Raw genomic sequence first — 20374 nt, 5'->3', positions numbered from 1 at the left:
TCAGGAGAGGAGTCATTAGCACACCAAAAGTACAACGTTAAAGAACCCTGGAAAATCACCTGCAAAATGATCTCTATCAATCGTACTTATGATTTTATGAAAATTATGTTTTAGGGATGATAAAACACTTTGCGTATAACAATTGTTCTAAGGATTATGCGTTATCTTAAGCCTATTGCAATTTTCAACGTATATTTAATTAGTTTAAGGAACGATGTAACGCAGTGCGGAGGAATGTAAAAGTATATGCACGTTGTATTTGTCTACGTTTAATAAACAAATTGCTATAAATTCAGGTTCGATATCCAGACCATTCGAAAGTGAATTCATGATCGAATTTAACTTTTTCTTTTGTACCTTGTCGTATGATTTTGCATTGTCGCCTCAGACTACGCAAGATTAATATTGTATTCCGTAGACTTTTTCAAAACAAACAGCTGGAGGAGAAAGTAACTTCGTGTTCGTATTTTTTACACACTTTGTCATTCCGTAAACAAATTGGCGCGACTGTGGAACACAGAGGGTTAATTTACCTGGCACGAGGGGAGCTTGTTTTAATTCCTCCCTTGTGGGTGGAATAACGTTATTTAACGTTGACGTTCCGCTACCTGTCCCGAGCGTGTGCATCCAAACAAAATTAACTGCACCCTTTTGCTGTGGATTCCGTGTTACTTAGAAACACTTGGTTAAAACTGCTGATCTTTAAACTAAAAAATTGTCCCCAAGTAACGCTATACAGTTCTCAGTGTCGTACAATTGCATTTAATATTTGAAAAGATTGAAATTTCTACTGACAATGATAGAAATTTTATATTTTGCTTTTCCGGGGAAATAGTATTAATTTTAGTGAAATATTTGAAAAGACTTAAATTTCTACTGAAAATTCTACTGAATTTTCTCGAAAGTATTAGAGTTCCTTTGTAGTATACAATATTTTATCGTTGTTTGACGAATTTTCGGAGACAATAGAAAAATACTTATGTTTTCTAACTTGCACAAGGATCGCGTGATAGGAAACGATCGAGGTACGGTAGAAATGATCGAGCACAGCCTTTTAGTTGACGATCACTTTTAATAGTTGAAATAGGAAAACAATGTACAGATACAGAATTTACACTCCTAGCCGACAAAAGTTGCTAGATAAAATATTAATCGTAAAAAATTAATTAAAGTAAAACGATACACTTAACGAGCGGCTTATCCCATTTTTTTGTATCTATTCGCTTATCGGTTAGTCCTTTACCTAATTACGATGATTGAATTATTAATTATAATTATGTCTTCTGTATAGACACACAGGTGTGAATACGTAATGGAGATTCTTAAAAGCTACACAATGTTTTTTCTCTTTACTTTGGTTTTAAAGTAAGGACTAGTATGTTGAGCTTCGCTCTGTCTCTATGTGTAAGAACCCAAAGAAAAAAGAGAACAAACGAAAAAGACAAAAATCGAACACGTCTTGTCGGTTCATCTTCATTAACGAAGAGAGAAATGAAAAAAAAAAAAAAGAAAAATAGAAGGAAGAAAGAGTCATGAAAATGAACCTCGGTACGCGAAACGTATGCTGAGCAATAGTCGCGTCGCATTTGTTAATAACTAAAGGGAAAAAGAAATCATCGAATACATCAGCGAGCGTCATTCCTCTCGCTCTACACGTGGCAACATTGTTCGGACAACACGATCACATCCGCTATGAGCACAGTATGCGTTAATGTTACGCGTATACACTGAATACACGGTGACACGACGAACGGACATAATAACGAAGTATCCCTTTTCTTCCCTTAATTGGGTCGGGCCCACGCCTGGTGCATCTGCACGCGTTCATCGCCGAGAAGACAATTCCCGAAACGCAATCAAACTAAACCGCGCAGAAATATTGCAAACCCGTTCGTTCGTTTCTTGTAACGAGACTGAAATTTTCATTTTCGTAAGACATGATTTTTTTTTTAAATACACCCAGACCAAGGGAAATTACACTTTCGATTTTCGGTGAAACTAGTCAACATTTCTGGTAAAAATGCGTCATTGAAAATACTTTTCGCTTATGTAAAACGCCATAAATTGCGATCAAATCTTTCTGTCAGTAAACATTACGTTCTGCAGTGTTACAATTCCGCATTAGTCATCCAAATCGCGAAAGCATTGACCGCCCGTGACACCGCCGTTATCTCGTAACAGCGCCGCGTTTGACAATTTTTCGTAAATTCCGATAACGGGGACTCAAAACAAGCGGCTTGCAGATACGTGTACAGCATGGTTCGTTGTTAACCAACAGTCTGGCGATAAGTTCGAGACGGTAGTTGTCAACAGCAAAAAGTTACAATTTTTCTTTTCGAGCGGAGATTGTCTTGCCGGAGTCTGACGGTGCAGAGGCACCGATTGCGGCCGCTCTCTTGCGCGTATCTAATTAAATGTAACTGCGATGAAGGCACGAGGCATGTGTTATCGATAGAGGCGCGCGAGTGCCCCGAAAACGTCGGGCTGGATCGGGCCGAGAATTTTTCACGAGCTCGGGGCGGACTCTCGAGAATTTCCGGGATTCCAGAAAATTTTCGAGAACCCGAGAATATTCGCGATTATTCGAGTTCATTCTCGGGAGTGATATTCGAGAATCTGTTTGGACTGATTCTCGAGAATCTCGAATGTTCCCGGGAATCCCGAAATTTTCGAGAAACCGACTCGTCTCGACGCGACTTTTCGGGTTCTCGCGCACCTCTGGTTATTGAATCTTGTGCAGAGGGTGCAGTGAAACGGGCACAAGAAGGGACGGGGGGCAGGGATTGTATATTTGCCGAGGCATGCGAACGCTTCTCCCCCGACTAATTTTCCAAAGTGAACGAACGCCGGAACGTTATCGATGATTTACACAGACGACAAGCGAAGCTCACAGAGTAATGTATACCATTTAGAATTGGAAATGTAATTTAGAATTAGAATGTAAAAATACTATGTATATATACAAGTAATTAATGTACCAATCGCTGGTATCCTTAGTTTATATTACACGGTTTTTTCTCTTTCTTTCCCTCTCTCTCTCTCTCTCTCTCTCTCTCTCTCTCTCTCTCTCTCTCTCTCTCTCTCTCTCTCTTTCTCTCTCTCTCTCTCTCTCTCTCTCTCTCTCTCTTTCTCGCCCTTTCTCTCTAACTCTCATTGTCTTTTATATGTACTTATCGTCGGAGAGTTTCTTTTCGGTTTTTTATTCTTTTTTTCTCTCGGTATTATCGGTTGTACTTAAAGAACAGCGACGATTAAAGAATTTTACACTGCATTTTGTAAATTCCGATCTCAAAATTTCAGCCGTGACATGCGGCCCGCGTAACGGTACATCGCCCTCGCTATTTTTTTTTCTTTTTTAATCATTATTTACTTTATTTATACATCGAGAATGATCGACATGTTTTTTTTTCTTTTTAAATTGTTGGCACACAAACGGAAGCAATATATATCCGATGATACGCTTAACGATTTACGATAGTGTTAAGATCGTTTGTTTTTCCATCGTTCGACGAAACTGCGTGTCTGTTTGCTTTCTTTTTTTTTTTTGTTTGGTTTGGGGGGTTCGACGAGGCTGCGTCTCCCTCGCGTTGATCGTCGATTTTTCCGCGAATCGTATTATTGTATTTGTCAAATGAAAGTCAAACGCTGCTGGTCGGTTCCCGAATGTACACTTTCCAACGGTTTCTTGTTCGGTTTATCGTTTTATGTATATGGTGCGTCGAATACAATTTTCCAAAAAGTGTTATTTTGCGTTGCACACGTTTCGAAAGGTTTGTCGAAGCGACGAACAGTGGTTCCAGCGTTTCGCAAAAAATTGAACGCCTCTCTTCGAGAATCGATCGGTCGTCGAGATCGAAGTTATGTATGTATGTATATACACATCGTCCGTGTTTCGTTCTGCGAGCACGAGGAGTCGAGTCGAATATAGAATATCGAGTCGTTTGAACGTCGTCAAAAAGGAAAGAAAAAACGATCGAACGGCTCAGTGTTAAATCCAGTCTTCGCCTCTTGTGGAAATGGTAATTTGGAACGGATAAGTTTGTTACGATAAAATTCGTGACGTCACTTTCGGCGATTTCGAGACTCGCGGATTTACCTCGCACGGACACGTTCTCGATCTGTACATATTACACGTAGATCGGCGCGCGTCCGGCGTCGGCGAGTATCGATGATATTTTTTCGGTTTCTCGTTTGTCCATTTAAAAACGGGGCACGTAATTAGGAAAAAATCGAATACGAAGAGAAAAATAAAACATCAAAAGTCGTGATACGAATACATTTTGTTACGAACTATATTTTTTTACGAAAGTTCTCGATCGTTTTCATCGTTTTCTTGTTTCTCTCTCTCTCTCTCTTTTTTTTCCTTTTCCCCCTCTTAATTTGATATAATTCGTTATGCATTTCATTTTTTTCGTGTCTATCTAAGTTGTATATGTACAGTATATACATTGTAAAACGTTTAATTTATCCTTCGTACTTTTAATGATTGTATAATTAGGATTGACTATGTCTTAGAATAATCAACGGAATTATTAATTATTGTGTAAAATATGAAATATCGTACTGTTAGATGGTATGTCCATCTCCAAGGTACCATTTTGGACGAATATCGGTCCGTCTAACATGCCTAGCACTTTGATGAGCAAATACTTTGGAGATTACATAATCTAATAATATCAGGTAATATTAAGGTATAGATGATTTTTTTGTTTGTTATTAATTACAAATATAAAACATGTATATGTAAATAGAATTCTTAATTATGCGCAAACATGTTCTCTAATTGAGCATACGTGAATTTTTTTTTATCATCAGTCTAAGCCGAACGGTGCGGCTCCGTACACAACAGCAGCGGTTAACAATACACGTTTTTTTTATCCTTTTATTCTTCTTCATTAAGCTTCGTAGAATCTACGTTTCAACAAATCATTTTCTGTGTCTGTGTATCTGTGTGTGTGTGTGTGTGTGTGTGTGTGCGTGTGTGTATGTACGTCCTCTTCTCCCCCCGGGGGGTTCAATGAAATAACAATAGCGCGTGTGCTACCGAAAAGACTCGTTATTCGTAAAACTTTCAAACAGTTTTTTTTTTTCCCAAGCATAAAACACACATGACAACGGCGCGGAAAAAGTATTACACACATTATCGATTTCCGTGAACGACACCACTTTCCGATTTACTGTCGCGTGCGAGTTCCTTCCCCCCTCCCCCTCCACGTCGCTTCCGATCGTTCCAACCGTGGATCAATGATCGAGGATCGCGGGAGAACGAAGAAGTGAAAATAGCGCTTAGGATGCGATCGATCGCCGACGGATCTGACGGTGGACGCTCTCGAGACACCGGCAAGCACGATTGCTCAAAAGACGACCGACTCTTCTCTTCGTCGTGTTCTTCGATACACATCATTTTTCATAGATCTACCGAGCATTAGAGTAATGGTTTCCGGTCCCCTTCGGAGGACTTGGCGAGACCTGGCAGTGAAACAGAGAAGTTTTGTGGGAGGAGCTCTGCAGTCATACGCTTAAGCCCCGCCCATTCGTCGAGGTGCTCATTCAATATTCCTAATTAGCTGCTTCGCAACTTGCTACGTCTCAAACACTCTCGAGAGCCCCGCGCTGAATCTTTTCGAAGCAAGGATGCCTCAGCCTCGAGGATCCAACTCGAAAGAGTTCGGTGTCGAACTGAGTGACCACGCCCCAGAAAAGGAACGACAACCGATGATGAGGAACAAATAACCATCAAGTTCAGTTCCTGCTTGTTGGTACACCCCAATTGGTAACCACAAGTTGAGCACCCCTGTTCCGAGGGGCGTGACGCGCAGCGAGACGCTAGAGAGGTAGACGCCGAAATCTGTGGAACAGGACGAGCCAGCGCAGTCCAGCAAAGCATTAGCGTACTTCCTAAATCCTTTGCCGCACCTAGGCGCTCAAAAATGCATTTGCTCGCAGCTGACTCGACTTTTAATACAGATTACTGCTCCCCCGTTCTCCGTATTTGCGCAGGGGCTCTCAACGCTCGGCGAAACTGATGCGCGTCTCCCGAACAATCTTGCTTGCTTATAAACGATCCTGTTTCCTTATAAATTCATACATTCGCACGATACGCGACCAAATTAGAAACGGCGACGTGCGCAGATCTCTCAACGTAATGGTTATTCGATGATCGTGCACAGAGAAATATCGAACGCGAAGGTTTTCCCGTCTTTCGCCTCCATTTTGTTTCACCCGTTCGTTTTCTTGTTCTCGTTCTATCGTTTCTGAACGTACGAACGAAACCTGTATGCTCGTCGACTAATTCACCACCGGTTTCCACCAACGATTATGGTTTCTCTCTCACGCGTCGTAGTGTGTTCGCGATTCTTTCCCCCAACTTTACAGTAGGCCAAACGTGTGCGGTCATTTCGTTTCCCTTCATTTCTTTTTTTGTCTTTTTCTTCAAAAATATATGCGTGTGTCGACTACTTAGGCTTTCGATAAACGGAAAGACGTCGTCTCGTCCGATAACTGGAATAACTCTTCTTTTCCTCTTTCTCTTTCGCACGTTTTCTCTCACGCACACACATTCTCTCTCTCTCTCTCTCTCTCTCTCTCTCTCTCTCGCTCTCCCTCTCAGATATAATTTCTGGCCTATCGTAATAATTCTATACAATATTTCATTATAGCTTAGGTAAAGTGAGACCCTCATATGATCCATTTATTTTTTTTTTTTGTTTGTTAATTACTTTTTTCCGGAGTGTGTGAAACGCTGAGACATATCCGCGCCTATTTACAAGGATAATCAATCTTTAATGGAAATAAATGCAAAAATATATATGTATAAACATTTAGTTGATCTACGTCTTTTTTTTTTTGTTTGTTTGTTTGTTTGTCTGTCCTTACCGTTTGCACAGAGACACCCTTATGCAAATTGCAATTTCTAGCTTGGCTGTGCCAGGGAAATAGTTTACTCTTAACTAAACTCATACTCGTACAATTAAACTTATGTACTATTGTCTTTTTTGAAGATATCACTACTCCAAGACACTCACTTTTTCCTTACTTTTCTCTGTCCTTTCAATTGTTTGACTCGTCTTTCTTTACTGTGTGTGTGTTTCTTTTTTTCCCATTTTTTCGTTACAGCTGATTATGTTGATCTCGTTATTCTTTCCCGTGTGCTTGTATGTGTGTGTGTGTGTGTGTGTGTGTGTGTGTGTGTGTGTGTGTGTGTGTGTGTGTGTTTGCGTTTCCTTGTATGCTTTCCGACAGGATATTCAATAAGTGGCTCGAAGGTATCGCCCCTTCTTAGGAAAATACTTATAGCAGAGTTTCTACGATAAGTCAACCGCTTTCACGTGACAATTATTAATCTTACTTGTCGACCGAGTATGGATCATCAATTTCGGCAGTTAGGAGAATAAAAATTAGGCAGTGAAAGTAGTCGGACTTCCGTTATACGCACAATAATATTAGTATGTACAAAATGCCGGCTGTCAGTCGATAATTATATCAATAAAGGAAGAAAAGAACCGCTTATTAACTATGTTACAAATAGAATCGTTCATCGTTAATTGACAATATTTGCGAATATTTGGCAGCTTTCCCGTAAGTTTAATTATAAAATATCGTTTGACTGTGTCCTGATAAAATATCAAAAACAATCAATGTCTACCCTAAAAGGAGTGCCGATCTCGTGGTTATAATAACTGAATCATCCCATGATCGATCAACCGGACTTAAACTAATCATAAAAAAGTGAACAAAATCAGCACGCGCGCATGATCACGTGAAAACAGTTCACCCTATAGATATTTTCCTAATTCTAGAGTAATGGTTTCATCGTTCGTCTCTGTGTTATATAATTATTGTAACACATACGTATAATTACCTCGATAATCAAAGAATGCAATATATCAACGACCACGCCGTTATCGAACAAAACAAGTTAATCTTATCGAACATACGAAGTATAGAACAATGTCGAATTCTGGCGTCCGCCATTTTGTTTCGCGCGTGGCTTCCGAAACTGTGACATTATCTATCGATCGAACTAGCCGTAGTTATTGACTTTCGGACTCGGCAGTGGGAAACTGCATTTTCATAAAAATTCACATTAGAAACAGAAAATGGCAGTTCTGCCAACGAACATCAAGATAAACAAGCAATCACTGCAATTGCGACGGACGTGTTGGCTGCCGTTTTTTTCTGACGTTAAAAAGAGTACAAAAGAATGTCCAAAACGTGCAATTAAGAACTAATTGTAACGTATTAAAGTCGCGAGATTTATCACCATAAAATATCAAAACTTAATTTTATTAGATTTCTTTTGCCTCATTTATGAGAAGATGTTGGATAACAATTGCCCGTACGTCTTCCAGGCATGTTTACAGAGCGAAGCTCGTAAAGTAGAACGACAATAATATAGTAGAAGCAACGTTTATAAATTTCGAGTCAAGTCTACGCTCGCAAAGTCGCGTTCACGGAAGGAACGCCCGAATTTTCGCGATCTCGACGATCTATGAAAGAACGCGGGCATGGGGGGAGGTTGAATTCGTCGCTTCTGTGCGCTTGAATTCACAAAATGTCAACGCGAACCGCCATTTCGGTCTTCGAACATCAAAACATTCGGAACAACGGTCGTCTCATCGAAATTTTGCGTCACCTGAAACGCCGCCTAGCATTTTTCTCAGCATCTACGATGCCTCTCTTCCCGACGCGTGCTGTCATTTCATCTCCTCAGCATCTCCCTCTCCTAATGTACCAACGAGAGAACGCGCCGCGGGTTCAATGAGCAATAGAAGGAAATCAGTTGGGGGTCCACTACCGGTATTACAAACGTCGTCAACTGTTTCCCTGTGTAAAACGATTGTCTCGCCTGTCTCCGAATTTCCAACCAAGAAGCCGGTCAGACCTCTACGTTCTGTCTCTCAACTAATTGCAAAACGAAATCGTGGACGGTCGTGTACGTGCTTACGAAACGAGGGGAAACGCGAGTACGCGACTTCACGATGATACCGAATGATCGGCGACCTCGATCGAGTCATCGGCGAAATGTACTGTTGGCTTCTGTTGCGGCTCGTGTCACCGAGAGTTAGTCGGGATTACTTTCAATGTGTCTGGACCGCGCACCGCTGCGAAGCTGGCTAATTAGTTGGGGCGAAAGGACTCGCTTTGCTAGGGGATTTCGTGGCGAATCCCCTAGGACGTTCCTCGGGTTCCTCGGGTCAAATCTGTGACGAAGACCTCGTCTTTAGGCCCGTAGCGGCGCACTATGACGTCACCGCGAAGCAGCGGGAGTTTTACTTCCACGCTAGTTTGCTTACGTTGCAACGCGATTGGAGAAGAAGAGAGGATAGTGTTGAGCAAGAGTCTCCTTCTACTGGCTATTATCCTTCTTGCTCATCGCTATTCCTCTTTCTCGGCCAACCGCTGGATAGAAAGAAGATGATCGCGACAGCTCGACGCTGAAAGAAACATAGTCGCCGAAGCGTGCAATCGTGTGCATCAGAGACGAGTCTAGAGAACCGTAGCCATCTTTTTAGCAGTGCGAGGTGTTTCTTGCGTCCATGTTTCCAAGGCGTCCTGGGACGTCTGGTGAGCACTAACGAGTAGTATAAAACGGAAAGGGCAACGAAACAGTCGTGCGAATGTCGGTGGTTCAAACACGGAATCTATAATAGAAAATTACTATGGATCATTGATGTTCTGTTCGTTCTCCCTGCCAGTGGTTTCACCGTTGGATCGCATGAGTATGTCAGTCGATGGTATGAACTACGATTAACTTATTCCAAGACGAGGATAGTAAGGCATAACGTGATCGTAAAATCCATACTATACCTTTGTGCTCTCTCTCTCTCTCTCTCTCTCTCTCTCTTTCTCTCTCTCACTTTCTCTCTCTCTCTTTCTCTCAAGAGGGTTGTGGAGGGGCGAGCGAGGCATTCGTCCCCGCGATTTCGCCAATCCGATTCGTTCACGTGGAACACGCACACACAGTTGAACATTCTCTTTCTCTCTCTCTCTCTCTCTCTTTCTCTCTGTTCTCACTACGAAGATCGGATGCACAACGTAAAAACGGAACCGTCTCTAGCGAGAGCGCAACGGAAGGAAAATTCTGCAGCGAGCGGCGACGGTTGTAGAGCGGCGAGATGCTGTGTGTCCTGAAGATCCTCGGGTCCAGTGATAGATCCTCGGTCATCGTGGATCACTGCAGGCCCGCGGTGATGCGCGAGAACGTAAACGACGTGAAGTGAAGCGCGCTTTGTCGAGGCCGTAAAAAACACCTTTGCCCGCGAAGAAACGAACGAGAACGAGCGCGACGAACGAAGAGCGTGTACGCGGCTTTTTGTGCCCGCGCGTCGCAACGATGAGTACACCGCGTGCTTATTAAAATTACGTTAATAAACCGCGCACGCGCACGCGAGCGCGCGCGCGGCCTGTATATTCTCTGTGTGGTTATTTACATGCTTCTTACTTTCTTTCATGTTCAAAGAGGATAGTGTTTGATCATGGTCGTCGGCGCACCCACACGAAACTGCACCGCGGTTTTTCTATTTTCTTTTTCTTTTTCGCAGCCTAACAGCTTCGTATAGCCGTGCGAGTTAGACCGACCGGATGACGAACGAGGGATCCGCTCGGCGTTCGCTCCACCAGAGTCAGATCAATTAAAGCCGAGTGGTTCTTTCTGTCACGGTGATTGCTGTCTCGTCCCTCGGTACGGCACGGTACTTGCCGCGCACCGAACTGGGGCCGAAGATCGGTGATCCTCAGACAAGATGCCCGTCGATGTCTGAATAGGCAGGCGTAGGGGTGAAGGTCGACAATGAGTGGCCATGGATGTGCGCGTTTCCGGGCACAGATCGGGCGAACGTTGTCGGCGGGGGCGGCACCGACGGAGGTATCGGCGACTTCGAGCCCGCGGTCATCACGGTGACGTCAGGAGGAGGAACTGGACGCGGCAAGGTTCTACTCCGCGTCAACGTCCCCGTGTTGCTGCTCATGTGACCTGCCAGGTGACCCGTCGGGCTCATCGATGGGTAGTACGTCCCTGATCCTGGCTCCCCGACCACTGGGATCGGGCTGTGGTTCGTCTCGTATCCCATGTAACGCCCGTTGTCGATCTCCACGCTATAGAAGTTGACGTCGTTCGGAGGCGCTGGGCTGGGGTTACCGATGTAACTCGATTTTGAAACTGCAATTAATCGAGGACCTTCTGTCAGTCGTTGTCGAACTGCGATCATTGTTCATCATAGATTTGGGACCAAAAGGCTTAGGGGGGTTTTCCCAAAACAGGAATTCTTTGAAATTTTCTAGCTGTTGGTTTAAGGACTGAGAGCTGTGCAATTAAACGGAGAAATCTTCAGTTTTCACTTAACGACTATAATCACTAGACAGCGGATTTCTATGCAGAATTGCCTGTATCGATAACAACGAACAGGAGTCGATCAGAAATTTCTTTCTTCCTGTAATAATTTTGATTAGCTGGGAATAGTACTGCTGTTCTAAATTGCATGTACTCATGTTTGCTCGAAAGGGATAAAATCCGCAGTCCAGCAATGAGGCCAGTTATGGGAATTCTGGATCGAAACGTACCAGAAAGAGTCCCACTGGCTGTCGTTCGCTGCGGCGGCGAGTCCATCATGGGCGGTTGGATGTGGTTGCCACGACGACCAAGAGTCCCTTGATGATGCACTTGCATTTCCAAGTTCGCTTTCCCGAAATCTTGCATTGTCTGATCGATTAAATACGTGCTGGCGGCAGTCTTTCGTCCCTCGTCCTAGTCGCGTCACAGATAGAAAACGATTCAGTTAAACCGACGCGCATTGGCGAGAGAGAAACCTGCAACGACTCTATAAAAAACCGTTAGCGCTACCAAATCGAATGATTCTCAGTGTTCCACGTGATTCGTATAGGTTTCATCCCGTCGTTCAGATGCATTACGATAATGTCTCTACGTGCATGGAAATCGTTCACCCCAAAGACTTGCCTATCCGTGAAGATACCGTGAGAAACAGAATTCGAGAACGAAAAATAAAAATGAGACTAGCAGAGCTGGTGGTCGAGGATACATGGGAGACGTGTTCTATCGGTTAGCGTCTAATGTGTGGGCGGTGTTAATGGAAGTGAGGCGGTGGAAAGTGATACTGCGACAGAAGAGAACGAAAACAAAATGGGTTTGTTGTTGTTTTTTTTTGGTTTTCTAATGATAACTCGAGAGGGTGCAGGGGGATACAAATGAAAGTAGAACGAAACAGAAATGTGTTAATAGAACTCAAACCTACCCTCCGGCATTACTTGTTACTAAGAACATACTGACTGATCGCACTGACCACGTAATCGTTAGTGTCGAAGTTAACGTCGCTCTTCTCGTCCGAAACCGAACTTAATTCACCGGTCATGGTGTCCCCGTTGACGGTAGACGGTGCGTACATATCCGCTGTCTGCGACTTGTTGATCCCTGGGAAAACGACAGAGAGAACGGTGTCAGAAACGATGCTCCTCCCGGCCGATTGCCTGTTCGCTATTTCGTAATTTCATTTAAGGTTCGTTAGGTCGATCAACTGGCAACTGCGGATCGCAATTGCCACGTCTCGATAGAATTGTTCACTTACGATCTTTATTTCGTTTTCTCATAATGTACCACAACACGATGATCAGTACATTAAAGACAAAAAAGATGAGGGATGTTGCTGCAAACGTGTACATATAATTCATTGCAAAATCTCCCTTTTCCAAGAGAACGTCCGGCAGGTTCTCGGCGTTATTCGGCCCTAGAGGTGAATCAGAAAGAAAAAGGTACGTGACAGTGATTATATTTACCGGAACGTTGAGCCTTCTTTTTCGATTTTAATGTAGCAAAGACTATGGGCGCAGCAATGAGTAGGCAAACAGAGGCGGAAACAGTGATGATAATGACGATGATGTAGGAAGAATTAATCTCGCTGGATGTCACGTCGGTAGGTGGTGCCTCCCCTGTAAGCCAAGCCAACGCACCCATCACCGAATTGTTATTCATGCAACGACGGTCCGCGTTATTGTTAGTTACATTTAGCAGCACGCCGATCGATTATTAAACGCTTCCGCGCGAGCACGTTTCATTAGCGAGTCTAAGGCCATCAGCAATGGTAATCTTTCGTTTGACCCCGTGATTACAGTGTACACGTACGATTATAACGGTTCGTTTGCGGCCATGGCTGGCCCGGCGAGCCTAAACGATAGGTTGCCGGTCGTTTTTGGTGCTGCGATTTTACCCAACCGATGAAAACTGTCAGATGCGTGGTAATGTCTCGATACATGGCAATTGGTATGAAAAATTTATCCTCGCTACTTTATTTCTAATTATTTTTTAACAAAACTTTCATATTTTTCACACTTTTCTGATTAAAATGAGCCCAAACACGACATAATTTGGATCACATTTACTTGTGCAATTCACGATACAGTGGAATCTCTGTTATCCGAACCGTTTATATCCGAATTTCGTATTGTAAATTACTCGAGCAAATATGATCCAAATAGCGTCATGTTTGGTACCGTTTTAATAAAAAAAAACATCACAAATACATTGGCAAAAGCTTCATAAAAAAATAATTAAGAACAGAAAAGTTTTGGATAAATGTCGAGACATTACTGTATATTTAATTCTCTACTTACGTGCTGCTCTTTGTACTATAAAAGACGTGACAGAAACAACTGTGAAAGAACAACAGCCCAACATTGTCTTTCAATTTGCTACCCCAATTTACTGCTCCATTATTTTGTTATGCGTATAACGAACAGCGTATAGACAAAAATTGATTTTAGAAGCTTGTCTCTTCCGCTGAAATATTTTTATTTCTACGTTTATGTTTTGTTGTACTTTTCGTGGTGTTCAATAACAGAATGTAGCGAATGTAATAAAAATTGCGAGACAGAACTTTTTAAAATATCTTAAAAACTTTAATGAAAGTTTCATAAATACTTTCTTGTGCCACAAAATGGCAATGGAGCAGTAGATAATGCAGTAGTGTAGTAAACAAAAGAAATTGCTTCGCTGTCATCTAATTACCTTTCCAATCTGTCTTTTATAGAATATGAAGCAGTCTATAAGTAGAAAACAGTGTTTCGTTGACAGTTTCATCAGTTTGTTTAGCAGAACCATTTTCTGAACACCGATTTTCACAAAAAAAGAGTATCAAGATGCGATGGTTTAAAGCTTACCATGGTACAACGTCATCGAAATGTTAAATGATTGATGTTATATGTCAGTGAAGCTACAATTGCTGGTCTATGATACTCGAAACATACTAATTACTTCAAACTATTGCACAGAGCGAGCCACGGTGATCGGTCACAATTCGTAATGCTGATAACGAATGGAAATGTCTCAAGAATTCTGCAGAATCACAAACGAAATAATTTGTGACATGCAACACTTTTAAAGTGACGTCCAATTTCCGTGTAGATGTATATTCTTTACTTTTATTTAGACATTCTGTTTTTTTTTTTTGTATAAACGTGGAAAGCGTTTTTATGAAACTCCGTCTACCGTAATACAAAGCAGGTATTTTCGAATGGGTTCTCTTTCACCAGTAAGCCACCAATCAGAATTTTTACGAAACCGTCACCAGTTACCGGGACATTGTTTTGTAACAATCCACGCGCCTCGCTCCGCGATCCAATTACTCAATGTTTTATATATCACCACAAAAGCACGCAGGATTAATTGCCGACTAGAACTATGACATTACTATCACCCCTCAACCCATAATCTGCCACATTATTTCATCAAAATAAAATCATTCGTTATACCTCTTTCCAAAATGTTTTCAAACTAAATCCATTAAAAACTCACTAATATTTATAGAATCGTTGTTCGAAACAATCAGGCGGTGGCTATTGTGAGCGAGTTCAATCGAAACGAATGAATTGCAGGACACGGCGAAAAAGATTGAATTTCAAACAATCATTAACCAAAAACAATGGTTGCAATGCAAGACCTTTTGATTAATCCTTTTTCGTACAACGTTCCGATACATTTTTTTTAATTGGCAGTTTATGAATTAAGTGGCACTACTATCGGGAAATATTGGATACTGGCCGCGTTGTCACTGCGACGTGATAATGTATGCATGATGATGCGATTTTAAGGACACCGAATTCTAATGCGTTCGACTACAATTGTTAGGGGAACGAGTCCTGTTGCCGCAACAACGAATTCGCTCAGACAATGATAGGGGTTGAAGCGGTCCCAAAGACGTCTGTCAGAAACTATGAAAAGGAATGATGTTACTTTAAATCCAACAGTTAAATTAGAAAACCAATATAATATAGTTGCTGGTCGTTGTTCGTCCCATGGATAACAAACATGATTTTCCCATACAGTGGCTTGAAGAATTAGATCCGTATTTTCAGAATCATTCTGTTATTACTGTAGCATCATTCCGTTTCACGCAGGTGTTCGGGGGACCGTCAACCCCCGGAGCAAATGGATAAACTGGTAAAAATGGTAACACTAAATGGCGCAGCTACTTGTCCGCTCTAAAAGCAATCGTTACGGGCACACAGCTGTTGCAGTAGGGGAATTCAATTTTGTAAGACTTACGTAGCGTCTGGACTTTGACTAGGTCGGGCAGGAAACCGCTGTCTCCTTTCTCGTTAATGGCTTTCACGCTGAACACATAGTAAGTCCCCAGAGACAGACCGGTTATCGTGGTTTTATATTCTCCCGGGGAAACGTCTAGGTAGTGGTATCGATCCTCGTAGTCGAGGGCCTCGCGCCACCGTATTTGGTAGGACGTCGGTAAACCCCCGTCGAATCCTCTTTTCCACGTTAGAGTGACGGAGTCGTGAGTGATGTTGTAAGCCTCGAGATCGCTCGGTTTATCCGGCGGCGAGGTGACGTCCAGGTGTATGATGTCCGTCGACTGTCCCATCATGTTCATCGCCCGGCACTCGTATTTCCCGTAGTCCTGCGACGTCACACGGAAAATCGTCAGCGTCGATTCCGATACCAGTTTGCTCAACTGTAAAAAAAACAATACGACATCCATTAAACATCCGTAATCGCTCATTCGTCGAGCGCAACATTTTCAAAGCTTCGGATACACAGGATGTATCTTTCAACCCTTCAGGGACGACATCAGTACACTGCTAATTAGAACCATGTAATATCGACTTACGTCTGAGTGCGTGATGCTGTATTTGTGCTCGGTTGCATTCGGCAACAAAGTCTTCCCATTGAACGACCAGGTGAACCGCGGCAATGGCGAGCCTCGCGCTTTGCAATACAGTTGCGCGTTTATCCCTTTGTTAGCGGCTGCCCTCCTTGTCAAGGGTGTGTTCATCATTTGCGGTTTGACTGTAACAAAGCAATATTTATTAGCGGTTCGCCTTCCACTACTTCATCCTCGAATTTCGAGCATCGGTCATTTTCCGTTTTCTCATTTGTCGGTTTTCAACGTTCGTTGAAATTATTTCTATGGTATAGAAATTACTGTGGAAAACGCTTTCGTATGCATTAATTCGCGAAAGTGCTCTGCTAGAATTCGCCGATTAAAATAATATACGTACAGTTCGTAATGAAGAGAATGGGCTCGGAGGTAACGTTCCCGATCCCGTTATTGACTTTACACTGGTATTCTCCGACGTCCTCTTGGTCAGGATTTTCGATGTGTAGATAAGAAGTTTTATTGATAAAAGAGGTGGAATAGCGGCCGGAGAGCTCTGAATTCGAACCGACTTTCTGCCATGTGACGTACTCGTCACCTATGGGGCTGCCATCCACCTCGCAGAACAATTTTGCTTCGACTCCTGGTTGGTACACTATCCCCGATGTCGAGATCCGTTTAATTTTTGCAGCGTCTGCAAGATATTTCATATGAATTATTCATTCCTTACAATCTAATTTTCTGCGCAGCTAAGATGATCGTTGTTCCTCAGAGTGAACAGTTAATTTCATATCTCATTTCACAGTCGCATAATAAAAGTATTATTATTTTCAACAAGATCCACGAATGCAATTACAGAAAGTAGCAAAATGTTACAAACTCCTGAGGAAGTTTTTCTGAAAAAAAAGGTTCCCTCCAGAATACCAACTACTTTGAGATGTATAGCATTTCTTAGCGGATTAAAAAGTTTGTAAACGACATCTTAAAAAACAACGTCCACGAATATTTTAATGGAAAATAGAAGGTGCTGTTTAATCAGGGCGTAATATCTTTACAAAGAAAATAGGATTACCCTGCGAAGTAAGAGGATCTACTTATTTTCTTTTGGGAAGTTCTTAGGGTGCTTAACTAAGTATCGATGAAGGTATCGGTTTAAAAATTCATAATAATTTATTATTTGCACTTTTACTCACATTGTACCGTCAAGTTTAATTGGTAGAACGTCGTTCCTTCTTCGTTGGTCGCTTCGCATATGTAAGTACCAGCGTCGTGACGATCCAGTTTGGTGATGTTCAACATGGATCCACGAACGGATATCCTCCTATTGCCGCTGACCAATGGCAAACCGTCTCTGGTCCATGTGTATTTTATTTCGTTCGGATTTGCCATTGCGGAGACAGAAATCACAAATTGCTCGCCCTCCATACCGACTAACTCGTGCGGCGCTATCAATGTGAATATAGGCTTGTCTGTGGATGGAAAAACATTTTACTATCCCGACTTCATAAACAATTGTCTTCTACTTTCTTCCGAGGAGAAGAAAAAATAGTGTAATTTTGGAAAATACAATTTTTTGGTGTTTTCAACCCTCGTATGTTCCTTGAACGAAAGTTCACAAAATAATTTATTACTGACTTTCAATTTTTTTTATGAGAAAAGTTTAATTTAACTATGATATAAAGAGTGTGTTGAACAATGGAAACTGTGGTCGAAACAAGTGCCACTAGCGAACGCGTTGGTGTGTCTGACCATGGTCGACCATTTCTACTAGTTCTACTATGTAGCTACAGTACTCGTGTTTTAATCCTTTGAAAATGAATGTGCCATTAAATTTTTTTACAGGAAAATTGAGTAAGTGAAATTGAAAATAGCAGGAGGATGGAAAGAATTTAAGAACGTCAATTTATTATTTTGAGCTTGTTAAAATGTTTAAGGATAGAATCAAATTTGTGATTACGTTCTGAAAGTGTACGATGGTTTTCTTTCGCGGGGCACGCTGATACAAAAATACTTGTACGTGTTATGGGAAAGTGTTTTGTGAAATGGTTGGCTTTTTCATTTGAGGAGCGCGTTTATTGGGTGCAGAGTCGTGTAAAATTCGTAGCAGCGGCATAAAGCCGTTCTAATTGCGCAATATACTTTACGAGGCTTTTTTTTCGTAGCGAAATGAGATCGCCTAGATTTCATTGATCCTATAATAAATTACAGTACTTACACAGGACATCGAGGGTCGTAGCGTCGTGAATGGATCTCTCCATTTGATTGTTCCTCGCCTGACACGTGTACAGTTCTCCGTTCATTTCTTCCGTGACGTCCAATGCGAGCTCGACGAACGACAGAAATCCTCCGTGTAAGCCGGGTTTAGTGCCATTTTTGGTACCCTGCACGGGACTGCCACCCTTCCACCATGACATCTCCGCCGCTGGATTACTACTGCTTGATTCGCAAATGATACGACCCTCTTCACCGGCGTGTAAATCCTGGGGTTCGCGAGTGATCTTAACTTTATCCGGCGGAACTGCAAAAAATTGGCAAATCGCGCTTTCGTTATCGGACGAAAATTGCTTCGGCTAACTTACAAATGATAGTGAAAAATTAATCTTAACGCTAAACCTCCCACTGTCGGTTGAACGACACGGTCTTAGATTTTTCATTAGTGAACGCTGTTTTTATATGTTTTTATACGTTACTTGATAGTTGCTTTTCAGTTGATTTTCTTACAATGTTTCGGCAAAATCGTCTATGAAATAATTAAGACTAAGCTTCTGAGGGTATTACGCGTTTTGTTATAACTTACAGTTAACTTTCAGGGCAAGAGTCTTCCTTAAGGGGATCTCTGTCGCAGAATTTGATCCTTCGCATCGTATACGCGCGTTATTGTCGGACGCATTTACGAGCATAGTCAGCTCGCTGGATACTGCATGGTCTCGTGCTCTTGTGGTTCCGTGCACCTAAAATACAATGCATAAAAGCATTAATTAACAGAGCATAGTCAATTTCCTTTGTAATTAAATCCAAACGAACACCATCGAAACGAATAACAATTTCTCATAATTCTCAATTCCTTTTGTTACAAAACAGCAATGTGAAGCTGCATTTATTACGTTTTATTCGCGACTACGATACGTTGGGTCGTGAACGAGGCTTGTACAGAATTTTCCTCGATATTGTTTCCGAAAAATTGTCTACCGAAAACAGAGCCCGTTTAAAACTTTTCGTTGAATGGCACAAAGCCTGCAATTTTTATACAACGATAGAGTTCTCGTTTGCTCACCTGTTTGTCGTTTTTGTACCAACTCAAATTGGCCAACGGGTTACCGGAGATGGCAGTGCACATCAATCTCAGTACAGTGCCTGCATCTATCGTTGTGCCTTCGTCGTAGCCAGTGACAGTGAGTTTGGAAGGTGGATCTGCGAATAAAATTTAAGAAAAAAACCATTAACATAAAATTAACCGCTTGAAACATTCCTACATTCTGTCACGAGACTTGCTCTTTTTAATTGACAATGTTCAATTTAATACTATTATATAATTTCAAATTCAGTAATTTTTATCTTGTCTTTCCAAACCGATAGTACCGGTGAATTGTTGAGATTTTTCTGATTAAAATGAGTCCAAACACGACGTGAATCGGATGACTTCACGTAAACAAGATAATTAATGACATACGTACGATTACTATATACGAAGTCCGCAAAAGTAGACCGATTTACGTCGTGTTTGTACTCATTTTAATCGGAAGAATCCCAACAGTCCACTGGCACCACTTTTGGAAAGTACAAAAATGGCTGAATTTGAAAATTGTTGCACATTTATTTTTTTTTACTGGTTTATTCCCTTGGTTCGTCGAGCTCGAGGAGAAACGTTGTTCTGTGGCGCAAGGACGTCACTTCCGGATCCGAAACTTTGGAAATTTAAGTGATCGTTACGGTAATAATTTGATCACCTATTGTGAGTATCGAATCAAAGGGGGATCATTTCGAACGGGACGATCGACCGGTGCGGAATCGGACGAAACAAGTTCGAAGGAGTACCGTTTTCGTCCGTATCGGTCTCCTAGAACTGGAATCCCCGAACTCGAGCCCGAGCACAATGCCCAATTACCTATTGAGCAGGCCGCCGACCGCGGCGGAATTAATTTTCACGCAAGTTCGAATTACATCGAGACTGCCGGGGTATTCGGGAGCCGGGCGCGGAACCGAATTCACAGGATCCAGGGATCCAGGATAAACGGACAAGATACAGAACAGTGTAA

At 42.1% G+C, this 20374-nt stretch overlaps 1 protein-coding gene and 1 long non-coding RNA gene across 3 annotated transcripts in view; one reads left to right on the top strand and one right to left on the bottom strand.

Annotated features, from left to right (window-relative positions):
- Positions 1-908: 908 nt before the first annotated feature.
- Positions 909-7446, top strand: LOC143356098 (uncharacterized). Its single transcript, XR_013082613.1, has 2 exons — positions 909-1456; positions 1488-7446. It is a non-coding gene; the product is annotated as an uncharacterized LOC143356098 (long non-coding RNA).
- Positions 3526-20374, bottom strand: part of Sns (sticks and stones) — a 495626-nt gene continuing 478777 nt past the window's right edge. Inside the window, exons 8-18 of one of the 2 annotated variants that reach the window (XM_076791466.1) lie at positions 19393-19529; positions 18916-19069; positions 18334-18636; positions 17312-17587; positions 16522-16812; positions 16131-16309; positions 15554-15974; positions 12582-12740; positions 12300-12427; positions 11563-11746; positions 3526-11161 (exon numbers count right to left, since the gene is read on the bottom strand). In XM_076791466.1, the coding sequence (XP_076647581.1) occupies positions 10737-11161; positions 11563-11746; positions 12300-12427; positions 12582-12740; positions 15554-15974; positions 16131-16309; positions 16522-16812; positions 17312-17587; positions 18334-18636; positions 18916-19069; positions 19393-19529 (2657 nt within the window). In that variant the 3' untranslated portion in view covers positions 3526-10736. Of the gene's footprint in view, positions 11162-11562; positions 11747-12251; positions 12428-12581; positions 12741-15553; positions 15975-16130; positions 16310-16521; positions 16813-17311; positions 17588-18333; positions 18637-18915; positions 19070-19392; positions 19530-20374 lie in introns of those variants that run through there. The other variant, XM_076791467.1, reaches the window with a different exon arrangement.

Source organism: Halictus rubicundus, chromosome 8 (assembly GCF_050948215.1).
Source record: "Halictus rubicundus isolate RS-2024b chromosome 8, iyHalRubi1_principal, whole genome shotgun sequence".
Taxonomy (NCBI): domain Eukaryota; kingdom Metazoa; phylum Arthropoda; class Insecta; order Hymenoptera; family Halictidae; genus Halictus; species Halictus rubicundus.
This window is presented reverse-complemented; position numbering and strand designations above follow the sequence as displayed.